This window comes from Lagopus muta, chromosome 7 (assembly GCF_023343835.1).
Source record: "Lagopus muta isolate bLagMut1 chromosome 7, bLagMut1 primary, whole genome shotgun sequence".
Classification (NCBI taxonomy): domain Eukaryota; kingdom Metazoa; phylum Chordata; class Aves; order Galliformes; family Phasianidae; genus Lagopus; species Lagopus muta.
The window spans coordinates 960,307-972,523 of record NC_064439.1 but is presented as its reverse complement, the minus strand read 5'-3'; the positions used below and the strand labels follow the sequence as shown (position 1 = coordinate 972,523).

The 12,217-nt window shown below is 51.2% G+C and overlaps 1 protein-coding gene across 1 annotated transcript in view; it reads right to left on the bottom strand.

Annotated features, from left to right (window-relative positions):
- LOC125696381 (SREBF chaperone) overlaps nucleotides 1–12,217 on the bottom strand; it is a 49,288-nt gene that overhangs the window by 36,740 nt on the left and 331 nt on the right. Inside the window, exon 2 of the mRNA XM_048951907.1 lies at nucleotides 2,559–2,772. Coding sequence (XP_048807864.1) covers nucleotides 2,559–2,680 — 122 coding nt within the window. The 5' untranslated portion in view covers nucleotides 2,681–2,772. The remainder of the gene's footprint in view (nucleotides 1–2,558; nucleotides 2,773–12,217) is intronic.

Below are 12,217 nucleotides of genomic sequence, written 5' to 3'. Positions count from 1 at the left end.
GGCTGCCCAGAGCCACATCCAGCCTGGCCTTGAATGCCTGCAGGGATGCTGGATGCATACAGGTACAGAAGATGAGAAGACTCATTTCTCTCTTTCAAGATCTCAAGTTGCATCCTTTCTTACTTCAGTCATACGATGCATTTTAAGTATGATTGTGTCTATATAACCACATTTGAGACTGAAGAACGTGTTATGTCCTTCTGTTCCTGCTGTTTCCCTTTTCCACCTTATTTCTTCAGGGACAAACCAAAGATGCTATAGCTCCTTCCTTGTTGATGAACACTGGAGCACACCACCTGTGTGCCATCTTTGACTTGGATACGGATCCACTGTGAACAGTGCTGAGGGCCTCTTAACAGCCACGCAGGACCAAAACATTGCCTAGATGAGCTTCTACCTTCATGCTGGGCCCTGATTTGCTCTGCCGCCTTCCTTCTCCAGATTTCAGCACATCTCTTTGTTTTTTTTTAAACTGAGGTGGATGAATCAGTGAGATTTCTTCTAAGAAAACGGGACGCCTCTGCAATGAGTTGGTGCCAAGGACTGCTACTCAAAGCCCTGCAGTACGACTGCAGAACAAAAGGAAGATGTGACACTCGCAGCCATCAGCAAGTGCCTCACCTCACCCAACAGAAAGCTTCCCCAGGAAGCAAACACCAACTCCTGTGAACAGCAGCACGCAATGGCTCCCAAAACAGTACTCACTCCACACTGTGTGCTGAACAGGCCCAGCAGCTGCTCCTTTTGCATCCTGGAAGGCTGTTTGCATGGACAGAGTTTAAAATGCAGCAGTCAGCCTGATGATAAATGGAGTAATGGAGTTAAGTGTGCAGGGAATGGAAAGCACAGCACATAGCACAGGTCCAAGACTCGACTTCAGCCTTCAGTGAGTTAGCATCTTAGCTAGAAACACATCTACATGATTATTACAATGCTTTTGAAGTTCACTGCCCTTCTCATAGACAGCCAGCCACTGAGGTGACTGCTGGCCGCTTTTGCTCCTATTATTTGGCACCATTTCCTACAATCAGGCACTCTGATTAAGAAAAGAAATTACAGTCTTTAGTTTGGCATTCTGAAAAGCTAATGACCAGCTTGCTCCAGGTTCTCACCCTCACAGTCCTTACCCATTTGCTAGGGAATGAGCTTTCAACAGCTGCATTTGTGATGGCCACAGAGCTAACTGTGTGCACCCACACACCACAGAGGTCAGATTATTCCACATAGAGCAAGCAAGGAGGAGCTGCCTCTTGTATTTATGAGATGCTCCTTGTAGAGGAGCCCCTGACCTGGAGCTATGGCAAGAATACAAACCAATTCTAGCTCAAGCCAAGGAGCCTGAAACAATACAGCAGTTAACGTGGCCTCATTGTATTGTAGGTGGATGTAAATATAAGCTTTATTTCTTGTTTTAAGTGCAGAAACAATGCATAGATTGCACCTGCAAAGCTACTAAGCCCCAAGAAAACAGGAGTTCCTTGCCCTCAAATGACATGAGAGTATGTGTGCTTCCTCCAGCACCACTTCCTTTTTCAACTTGAAAATGCAGAAGATGACCTGTCAGAAAGGAAGCACAACAGGGAAGCACTCCAGATACCTCGATAAATGAACACAGCTCTTACACTGGAGAAAGCTAAAGGAGCTCCTGAAAACAACTCCTGTTTATCACACAGCATTCCACAGCTCCTTCCTAAACTTCATAGATCAAAAAAGGCCCACAGACAATCCCTAAGAGCTGAGGGTAGTCAGCAAGGCTACAGCAGCAAAAGTAAGGTCAGCCACAGAGGCACAGGGCCACGTGCAGGCAGCTTCTGCTTCCAGAAGGTTGGATGTCAGGGGAAGTTGTGTGCTGTGAGAGCAGTGAGGGGCTGGAACAGCTGCCCAGAGAGGCTGTGATGCTCCATCCATCCCTGGAGGTTTGGAGGCCAGGTTGGATGGGGCCCTGGGCAGCCTGGGCTGCTGTGAAATGGGGAGGTTGGTGGCCCTGCATGCAGCAGTGGGGTTGGGGCTTGATGATCCTCGGGGTTCCTTCCAGCCCAAGCCATTCTATGATTCCAAGAAGGAGACTCCACAAGCAATCTGGAACACCTGCTCCAATGATTCAATAGCTTCACAGTAAAAAGCATTTTCTTATGTTCAAACAGAACCATTTGTGCTCCACTATGTGCCTGTTTACCTCTGAGTCTGGCACCAGCACCAGTGAGCAGAGCCCAGCCTCGTCCCCTTGCAGCTCCTGCAGGGATTTATGGCCATGGTGGATCCCCTGAGCCTCCCCTGCTCCAGGCTGGGCAGCCCCAGCCTCTCAGCCTCTCCTCCCGGCACAGCTGCCCCAGGCCCTGCAGCACCTTGGTGGCCCTGTGCTGGATTCTCCTCAGTACGCCCAGATCCAGAGCTGGACCCAACACTGCAGGTACAGCTTCACTTCCTATTTAGTTAGGAAATCAGATGAAGATGCTTCATTCCCTCTCTTCTTTTATCCCACACGGAAAGATGAAACCTGGCTATGAATGCTCCTCCAGAGCAGCAGCCCAGGCCAAGCAGGACTTAGCAGGACTCACCAGCAGGCCAGAATGCAGAGGCCAGTGAAGAGGATGATGGGGATGGGGTAGGAAGCACACAGCAGCCCGTGGTTGTAGAAGGCCCGCGATATCCTCTCACGCAGCTTTTCAGTCAGGGTCATCCTCAACCTCTGTCACCTAGCTGCCATCCCCAGGCACATCAGGGAGCCAAGCAGATCCAGCATGTGCAGCACCTCCAAGGCACCGTATCCCCCTACAAACAGAGAGGGAAAAAGGTCAAAAGGAAAATGAAAATAAACGTTACCACTGACATAAACATTACCTGCTTTGGAAACCTTTGCAGCTCCTCAGAAGAAAGGGAGAGTTTGTATGAGCACAGAGGCAGCTGGATCAAATTATTGGGCTTTGCCTAGAAGAAAGGGCAGAAAATCTAAGAATGAGCACAGCTGCCATGAGCTGCAGCAGCAGAGCTAGGAACCAAGGAGGAGAGGGGAGGGGAGGGGAGGGGAGGGGAGGGGAGGGGAGGGGAGGAGAGGAGAGGAGAGGAGAGGAGAGGAGAGGAGAGGAGAGGAGAGGAGAGGAGAGGAGAGGAGAGGAGAGGAGAGGAGAGGAGAGGAGAGGAGAGGAGAGGAGAGGAGAGGAGAGGAGAGGAGAGGAGAGGAGAGGAAGGTTAGCAGTGAAAGAATTCAGCAGCACTCCGAGGAGGTGCCAAAATGCCAGTGAGAAAAGGAGGACCGAGGCTATAGCTGTGACAGCACTCCCAGGGAAGGGCTCCTGGACACTGAGCACCTCCAGCACCAGGGCTCTGACACACAACAAAGGGATTAGCACAGCTTTTACAGCTCAGACAATCTAAAGAAAGTTATTTTTGCTTGGGGGAAGATGAAGGAGGGAGGAGGGGAAAGCATAAGTAGCCACAGTGCATAAGGCTGAGCCAGAGTACACTGCACAACAAGGTACCCAGTGCAGACGCCTCCTGTCACAGTGCATTTTGACCACGTCTACCAAGTGCAACCCAAACTGCCGTGTCAGAACTGGTCAGTGAGCTGCCTCATTCACCAAGAATAAAGCATACAACATCAAAAGCCCTAAAAACAGTGGCTTTCTAGAAAAGGTGAAGCAAACAAAGCCGTCCTCAAACTCCTTCCTCTGTCTCTGCAGGGGCTGAATGCAAAGCATGTGGCTCACAGCAGTGCACCCAGAAGGGAAGCCCTGAACGCAGGACACATTTTCCTGCAGTTCAAAGCTGCGAGTACCCAAGAGCTGTACTTTTATCTGAGAGGAAATGATGACATTTCCCAGCCTCCTGAGAGCAACAGGAGACCCAAAGCACGGCAGATAAGTCACTCTGACCACACCAAGATGCTATTCGTGGCTGCTCCACACAGCTCAATGCAAGGCCTTAATGCAGGCTTAAAGCTTCTGCTCATCCAGCATTTCGAACTCATTTCATCACCCTCGATGGAAACAACACCAGAGGCTGGGGAGGCCCACAGGCAGGGAATCCATGTAGGGTCATTTATACACTGTAAGGGGTTATTAGACACGTTTGCCTGCTGAATATCCAGCAGTACCTGCACTGGAAACTCAGTCTGCGTTGATGGAACTGGAAAGGAAATGACAAAAAAGTCAACTGGACCCAAAACTTCATCTCACTGGGGATCCTTCTCATCCTGAACGTGGCTGGAGCTACACGGAACCATGCTGGGACTCACAAACAGAGCCTGCCCCAATTGCAGGGTAGGTTATCCAGAAAGGTTTGGATGCCTTTGTAACCTAAAAAGAAATGGCAGAGCAAACAGGGCCTTGCTGTAGGGCTGGCTGGCTGCTCTGGGCTGCTCATTTAACCCAGCTTGGGACCAACACATACCTGCAACAAAAAACATCACACATGCACAGCTTCCCAACAGCGATTCTGGCTACCAGCACTGCACTGGAACAGCTTCTACCAAATGCAAAGAGGAAAAGGCAGTATTCACTTGCCTCACCTGCTGTGAAACATCAGCATTAACAAGAAAATTCAGCTGTTCCACATCCAATATTTGCTTACTGATTGTTTGAGAGCCCAACACCCCATTTTGAAATCTCTTCAGCTTTGCACAACAGCAGTGCTCACAAGGATAAAAGCAGGAATCGTTCAAATAAAACCCGATATAAGGACAACTATTAGAACAGAACCTGTTCTGAAGACTTTCTGTGTTGTTTTTTTGCATGACTGCAAATCCAAGACAAGGTCTGAATAGCAGCAAACAGCAGAGGACAACTCCTTAAGTTCTTTATTATGAGAGCAGTGAGGGGCTGGAACAGCTGCCCAGAGAGGCTGTGATGCCCCGTCCATCCGTGGAGGTGTTGGAGGCCAGGTTGGATGGGGCCCTGGGCAGCCTGGGCTGCTGTGAAATGGGGAGGTTGGTGGCCCTGCATTGGTGGGGGGTTGGAGCTTCGTGAGCCTTGAGGTCCCTTCCAACCCAAGCATGCTGTGATTCCTTAAGGCCTTGCCATACAGCACACTGTGCACCTCGTCCCCTTCAGTTACAAGAGATGGGGGCACAGGGAGACAGAGTACAGGAAACTGAAGTTGAATTGAATTGCTATTTATTTGCTCAGACAACACTGGCACAGGTTGCCCAAGGAGGCTGTGGATGCCCCATCCCTGCAGGCATTCAAGGCCAGGCTGGATGTGGCTCTGGGCAGCCTGGGCTGCTGGTTGGCGACCTGCACACAGCAGGGGTTGGAGCTGGATGAGCATCGTGCTCCTTTGCAACCCAGGCCGTTCTGTGATCCTATGAAAGAAGGTTTACTAAGAACAGAGATGCATAGAAGTACCCTGGTTGCTCTGGGCTGTTGCCACCAGACCACCAACAGCTGTTCTGTAAGCACACAGAGGCAGGATGGGCATCCAGGAGATCAGATCCATCAATCCAGCATGGACTTCCAAGCAGCTTCCATCTGCAGAGGCATTAGTTATAAACTTCAAAGTTGCACAAAATAAGAGGAGACAGCAGCACTGATGCTGCTTGAGACTAAAGGCAGCCAGAGCACAACAGGAGCCTTCTGGCACACGAGTGAAAACAGACCTGATGCAGGGTGCAGCGAGACCCTGAGCCACAGAACAGCACCCAGTGAGGAGAAGCCCTCTACCAGCCCTGTGCCACCTCCTGCACACAGCAGCACCTGTATGTCCTCCAGGGACACACACACAGCTGCAGGAACTCCTGCAGAGCACACGAAGCCAGAGAGATGATCACTGAGAAGAGTTTATTGCCTGAGCTTCCATCCGCGCTCCACCTGCACAGGTCTCCCCATCTCTCCCTGCAGTGCTGGATGCTGTCAGCCTCTGGTCCCTTCAGTGGAAGGAGCAGTGCAGCTGCTGCTGGAGCACTCACATCCCAGCCCAAAGCATCCTGGTCTCAGCAAAGGGATAAGGGGAAGAAAGAGGGGAACACTCCACGGTTTCCACACTCTGCAGCGATTCTGACCACTGATGTGTGAGTTCTCCTGCAGAGAGAGGGCCAGGAACCAAACGCTCCTGAGGACTTCAGAGATGGGAAAGCAAGAAACATTGCCCAAGACACAAACCTCCTTCATAGAAACGCTACACAATCAGCTCTCACACAAGTTCCTATTCTCCATTTGCATTCCCATGAGAAGAATAACGTGCTTTGTGCTGCCAGAGGACACGGAGGTCACAGGGAACAGAAGGCTTCCTATGGGAAAAGCACAAAGCACTCACCCTGCAGGCTGGGGCTGCCTCCAGCACAGGGCAACCTGCACCTCCTCAGCCCAGGGCTCTTCTTTCTGTATCCAGCAAGGAGAAACTCTGCAATAAATTGAACTACAGGCTACTTTCCCTCCATGCCACAGATATCAGCCAAAACAGGCTGGATGTGGCTCTGGCAGCCTGGTTGGGTAGTTGGTGACCCTGCACATAGCAGGGGGTTGGAACCAGATGAGCACTGTGCTCCTTTGCAACCCAGGCTATTCTATGGCTCTGTGAACAGCAATTCCCTGTATCCATTCCCTATTAAATGTTTATTTCCACTGCCTTACTTACAGAGCAGTGCATTAGGTAGCACCTTCCTGCTGGAGATGAAGGGATAGGCTGCTCCCTGTGAAGAACCACAGAACAAGAGGGATGCTACAGAAATCACTACAAAAACTTCAGAAAACAGGACTGCAAAGCTTACTCCTCTTCCTGCACTCACCAAAGGAAGCACCTTGCCAACCACAAGAAAATGTTTCCCAATCTTTCCTTCCCAGCATCAGAGCTCTTGCCCAACCTACTGATCGCCACCAATGCCCTGGTCCCCACTGTTCACTGCACAGGAGGAAACAGCTTCTTTTGAAGTACAGAATCACAGAATGCCTTGGGTTGGAAGGGACCTCAAGGATCACGAAGCTCCAACCCCCCACCAATGCAGGGCCACCAACCTCCCCATTTCACAGCAGCCCAGGCTGCCCAGGGCCCCATCCAACCTGGCCTCCAACACCTCCACGGATGGACGGGGCATCACAGCCTCTCTGGGCAGCTGTTCCAGCCCCTCACCGCTCTCACAGCACACAACTTCCCCTCACATCCAACCTCCAGCTGCCCTCCCTCAGCTCCAAACCATTTCCCTCGTCCTGCTGCCATCTCCCCTTGCCAAGAGCTGACTCCCCTCCTGGCTGCAGGCTCCCTTCAGGCACTGCAGGCTGCACTCAGGTCACCCTGCAGCTTCTCTTCTCCATGCTGAACAAGCCCAGCTCCCTCAGCCTGTCTTTGTAGGGAGGTGCTGCAGCCCTCTGAGCATCTCTATGTAGTCCTGGCTTGGTTCATCAGACTGCAGGGATTGGCTTTTCATGGTTTTGCTGTAGTCAGGAATTCAGCAATTCAATGATACAGAAGCCACAGTTATAACAAACTAACTAAGAACTGCCAGGAGATTTGGGAAAGACAAGGAATGTGCAGAACTCCAACAAATGAGAGCCAGAAAGCCTTTCCCAAAAGACTTCTTCCAACATACCTGACCACACACAATCTAAGACTCCACCGAATGCAGTGGCAATTCAGTTCATCCACTCGAGCAGGGAACGTGAAGCATTCAGAACTACTGCCCAACATATTTATCCCTGAATCTCTCCATCAATTGGATCAGCAGCAGTTTGCTACAGCTCAGCCATCTAAAGCTTCTCCCAGCACCAGCTTTGCTGCACAGCTCTGCAGCACCCCACCAACCCAGCGCAGGCAGGGCACACACAGCTACACTGCAGTGTGATTCCTTACAGAGCTCAACAGGAATCATAATAAAGAACAAAATGAGGGCTCTCATCTGTTCAGATGGCACGAGGTCAGACTTCCTTCCCACGTGGCACCAACCCAACAGGATCAGATCAAAGCATTACTGGAATTATCTCTGTATTTAGAGCTCCCAGCAAGCTGAGCACAGAGCAGCAGGCCTGGACAGTGAGTCTGCATTCACATGAAAATCTCAATGGACAACTGAAGTTATGTCTTTCCAGGAATATGAGCCCCAAATAAAAACCCACTTGCTTTGCAGAACAGCAAAGGGAAAAAAACGTAGACTGGAAGTCAGTAAGCTGCATATGGACAGAAATGGATTTAAGAGAGGCTGAAGGATCACAACGAGAGTCTGATTCTTTTAACAGAAGGAACTAATCAGTCCCACAGGGAACAGTGCTGTTCAACACACAAGTTACCTGAAAAACAGGTGCAACACTGACATGGGTAACATCATGGGCAAAGGAAGGCTCATGCTGCATCCAGGCTGGATGTGGCTCTGGGCAGCCTGGACTGCTGGTTGGTGACCTGCACACAGCAGGAGGTTGGAGCTGGATGAGCACTGTGGGCCTTTGTAACCCAGGCCATTCCATGATTATGATTCTAAACTACCTGCTGCCACTGATAGATCAGATCCTGGGGTCCTGCTGGCCAACCCTCCTCCTTCTCCTCTCAAAGAAGCAGCACAGCAGAACTGGAAAAAGGTGCAGAAGAGTTGAACAGGAGATTAAAGATACAGAGCAGCTTCCTTAAAACCAAACACAAACAATATGGGAAAGCTTTTCGATGTGGGAAAGATTGTTATCAGCCAATGGATACAACAGACCTCGCAGAGAGCAGCAGAGGACACTGAGGAGAAGGGCTGCTCCCCCAGCACAAGGACTACATGGCATCCAACAGAACTACAAAGCATCAGCTGGGAATGAACACACGGCTCAGCTGTGAAATCTTTACCCCAGGACATCAACTACATCCCATGGGTTAAAAAAAAACAACTACCCAGCATTTAAGGAAAAAAGGAAGGGAAAAAAAAGGGATGAGGGACAGCAGGCAGGCAATCCTCTGCCCGAGAAGCCCCTCCACACCTCCCCAGAGCCCTGTGCCTGCACACACTCACTCTGTTCCTGCTCTTCCCCTGCACCCACACTCAGGAACAAGGAACTCTGAAAGGGGAGATGGCAGCAGGACGAGGGAAATGGTTTGGAGCTGAGGGAGGGCAGCTGGAGGTTGGATGTGAGGGGAAGTTGTGTGCTGTGAGAGCGGTGAGGGGCTGGAACAGCTGCCCAGAGAGGCTGTGATGCCCCGTCCATCCGTGGAGGTGTTGGAGGCCAGGTTGGATGGGGCCCTGGGCAGCCTGGGCTGCTGTGAAATGGGGAGGTTGGTGGCCCTGCATTGGTGGGGGGTTGGAGCTTCGTGATGCTTGAGGTCCCTTCCAACCCAACCATGCTGTGACTCTGAGATCCTATGAATGAAGCCAAGCAGACCTCTGAGCCTGACCCACAGCCATTCCTGTGCCATGCACCTCACATGGCTGCTTTTAGAATCATCTGCTGCTTTTTGTTACTGATGTGGCTGCTTTTCGAGTGGACACGGAATTGCTTTCACCTATAAATATCAAGGACTGATGCAACACCCACTGCCATTACACAGCAGTGCTCCACCATTACGTGTCAGGGTCCCAACCCACTTCACCTCAGCCAAGTGCTCCTGCCCAGCAGAGGCTTCCACCATCTTCTGACCCCAGATGGAGCAGCATTGATTGCAGGATGCAGACAGGAACCAACAGACAACCTTCCATCATTTTCAGGATATATCCTATAGGAATGCACTGACAGGGCATCAAACCTGTTACTTTGAGATTTCTGAAGTGCAGACATCAGCCATTCCTACTGAAACAACACAGCTCCAAGTGTTGTTATCCCTCACCCGTGGCCCTACAGCTCCCCTGCTGCAATGTGAAGTGGCTGTGCCTCCCTTTCTGTTTCCTCCTCAGGAAGCCATCATCCTTCCACAGCAGTCACTCCCAACCTTCAGACAGCACTCCAGGAGCACAGGCACCCCTCAGCCTCCACAGGCCCACACCACATCTGTGCTCCTGCCACGATGGCTGTTTCTACGAATGCCATTTTCTAAACCTCTCTGCAAGATCAGCACTTTGCCCAGGCTTTTTGCTTGCAACATGAAATCCACAGGGTAGTGCTGGATGTCCAAGTGACCAAGCTTTGTCAAAACCCATCCCCAGCATTGTGTGAGACGTTTCCCAGTAACAGAATCACAGCATGGCCTGGGTTGCAAAGGAGCACGATGCTCATCTGCTCCAACCTCAGCTGTGTGCAGGTCACCAACCAGCAGCCCAGGCTGCCCAGAGCCACATCCAGCCTGGCCTTGAATGCCTGCAGGGATGGGGCATCCACAGCCTCCTTGGGCAACCTGTGCCAGTGCCTCACCACCCTCTGGCTCAAAAACTTCCTCCTCATATCCAACCCAAACCTCCCCTGTCTCACTTTAAAACCATTCCCTTTGTCCCATCACCACCCACCCTCAACCAGCACTTTTAGGACACTGTTCATGGAACTGAGAAATACTGACAGCAGCTGTTTGCTGCCAATGCACCTATCCAACAGTCATCCACTTCTCTGCAACGTTCTGCAGCTGCTGTTACTCACTGCCATCATCAAACAAAGATCCCTTCCCTACGGCTGGGGATCCATCCACTGCTCAGGATGCATCTCCTGGGTCAGAGGAATCAAGACAGAAATTGGAATTCATGACCTCTACTTGGATGTGGCCCCTGGACGTGGCTCTGGGCAGCCTGGTCTGGTTGTTGATGACCCTGCATATAGCAGGGGGTTGGAAATAGATGAGCGTTGTGGTCCTCTGCAACCCAAGCCATTCTGCGATTCAAAACAAAGTGAAGAACTGTATGTTCTTCAGCTCTGCTTCCCACCCAGAACTGCTCTGCACAGCTAAACGGGCCTTCCACAGCACATACTGCAAGACATTGTGCCACAGTGAATGCTTAACGTCCCACACCTCACAGAGCTGCTGGAGGAAACGTGGGAGTTGAACAGCATTTTCAGAAGGTGCACAGAACGAGCAGCACATCCACCAGAATGCACAGCCCACTGCAGCACTGCTCTCTCCAAGGCCAGCACTTTGCCTGCAGGCACAGAGGATGGGGATGGATTGAGAGCCCTGCCAGGCAAAGCTCAGCTGCAGCCTCCTGCACTGTGCACACTCAGCAGACTCTCTGCACGCACCCACGACGACCTGCAGGTACAAGTCTGGGCAGAGGATTAGCAGTTTTAAGCAGTCATTTGCATCGATCCATTGCTACCAGGAAATCTGTAAGTCTTCCCCCTCGAAAGCTCTTCTGCTTCAGAGAGAAAGCTTGAGGAGGTACAAAGAATGAGGAAAGCAGAAGCGTGAGGGGTCTGAAGTGATTCATTCAGAAGAACACTTCCCTGATAAAGGGTAAAATCCACAGAACAGCCAGCAGGAGAACCTGGAGATGGCTCAGCTATATGGGCATAAGAAACACTTCACCATCCAGAGAGCACAGCCGGCTGCGAGGAAGGCTGAAGAGCTCCCTCAGGCACCTTCCCCTCACAGCTCCCCACTGCCCACACCAAGCACCACCACGTCTCCATCATTGCTTCTGCAGCCCTCTGAGTTCCCATTTCAGGTGGGAGTTTGGCTCCTGCCTCCCACAGCTGTCAGGGAAAGCATGCAAGGAGTTCCTGGAGCAGGAGAGCGGAGCGCTCCCACACGGCTCTGTGGGGTGCTGCCCATCCTGCTCCACGCAGAGCCGCCCTCCAACTCCCACAGCTTCAGTGGCATTCTCACTCTGAACCCTGGAGGGCTGGAAGCGCTGCCTGCTAATTAGCAGCTATTCACAGGCAGGATGCCAAGTGACAGAAATGAGAGCCACTGACACCGCTGTGACCACATACCCTGCGAAACGGGAAGCAGAAATGAAGAACTCCGTATGCATTTCCCTGCGTTGTTCCCTCCAGAAAAATAAAAGCCACAAAATACATTAATCAGAGCCACTTTCGTTACAGAAAGACGAGAGAGCTCCTTAACATCTGCAGTGCTGAGGAGGCACAAGGGAATCCAGGCATCTGTAAGGTGACTCATTTGCATGGGATTGATTTTCAACAGGTTCTAGATTACAGAAGAAACGTTTGGCAAGGCTGAACAAGCAAGCAGGGCTGTCAGCATAGGACAAAGGGAGCTTTCTGTTATCTCCAGCATCATGGACAACTAAATATTTTCCTTTCTAATAAGGCACCACTAAAAGACAGGGCTGGCAAACCATTAAGCAGCGAAACAATCCCCAAATGAGGCTGTTAGATAACAAAGTCTGACTCCAGCATTGTCTTCTGAGAACAGCCCAGCTATTATCCCCACCTATCTTTAT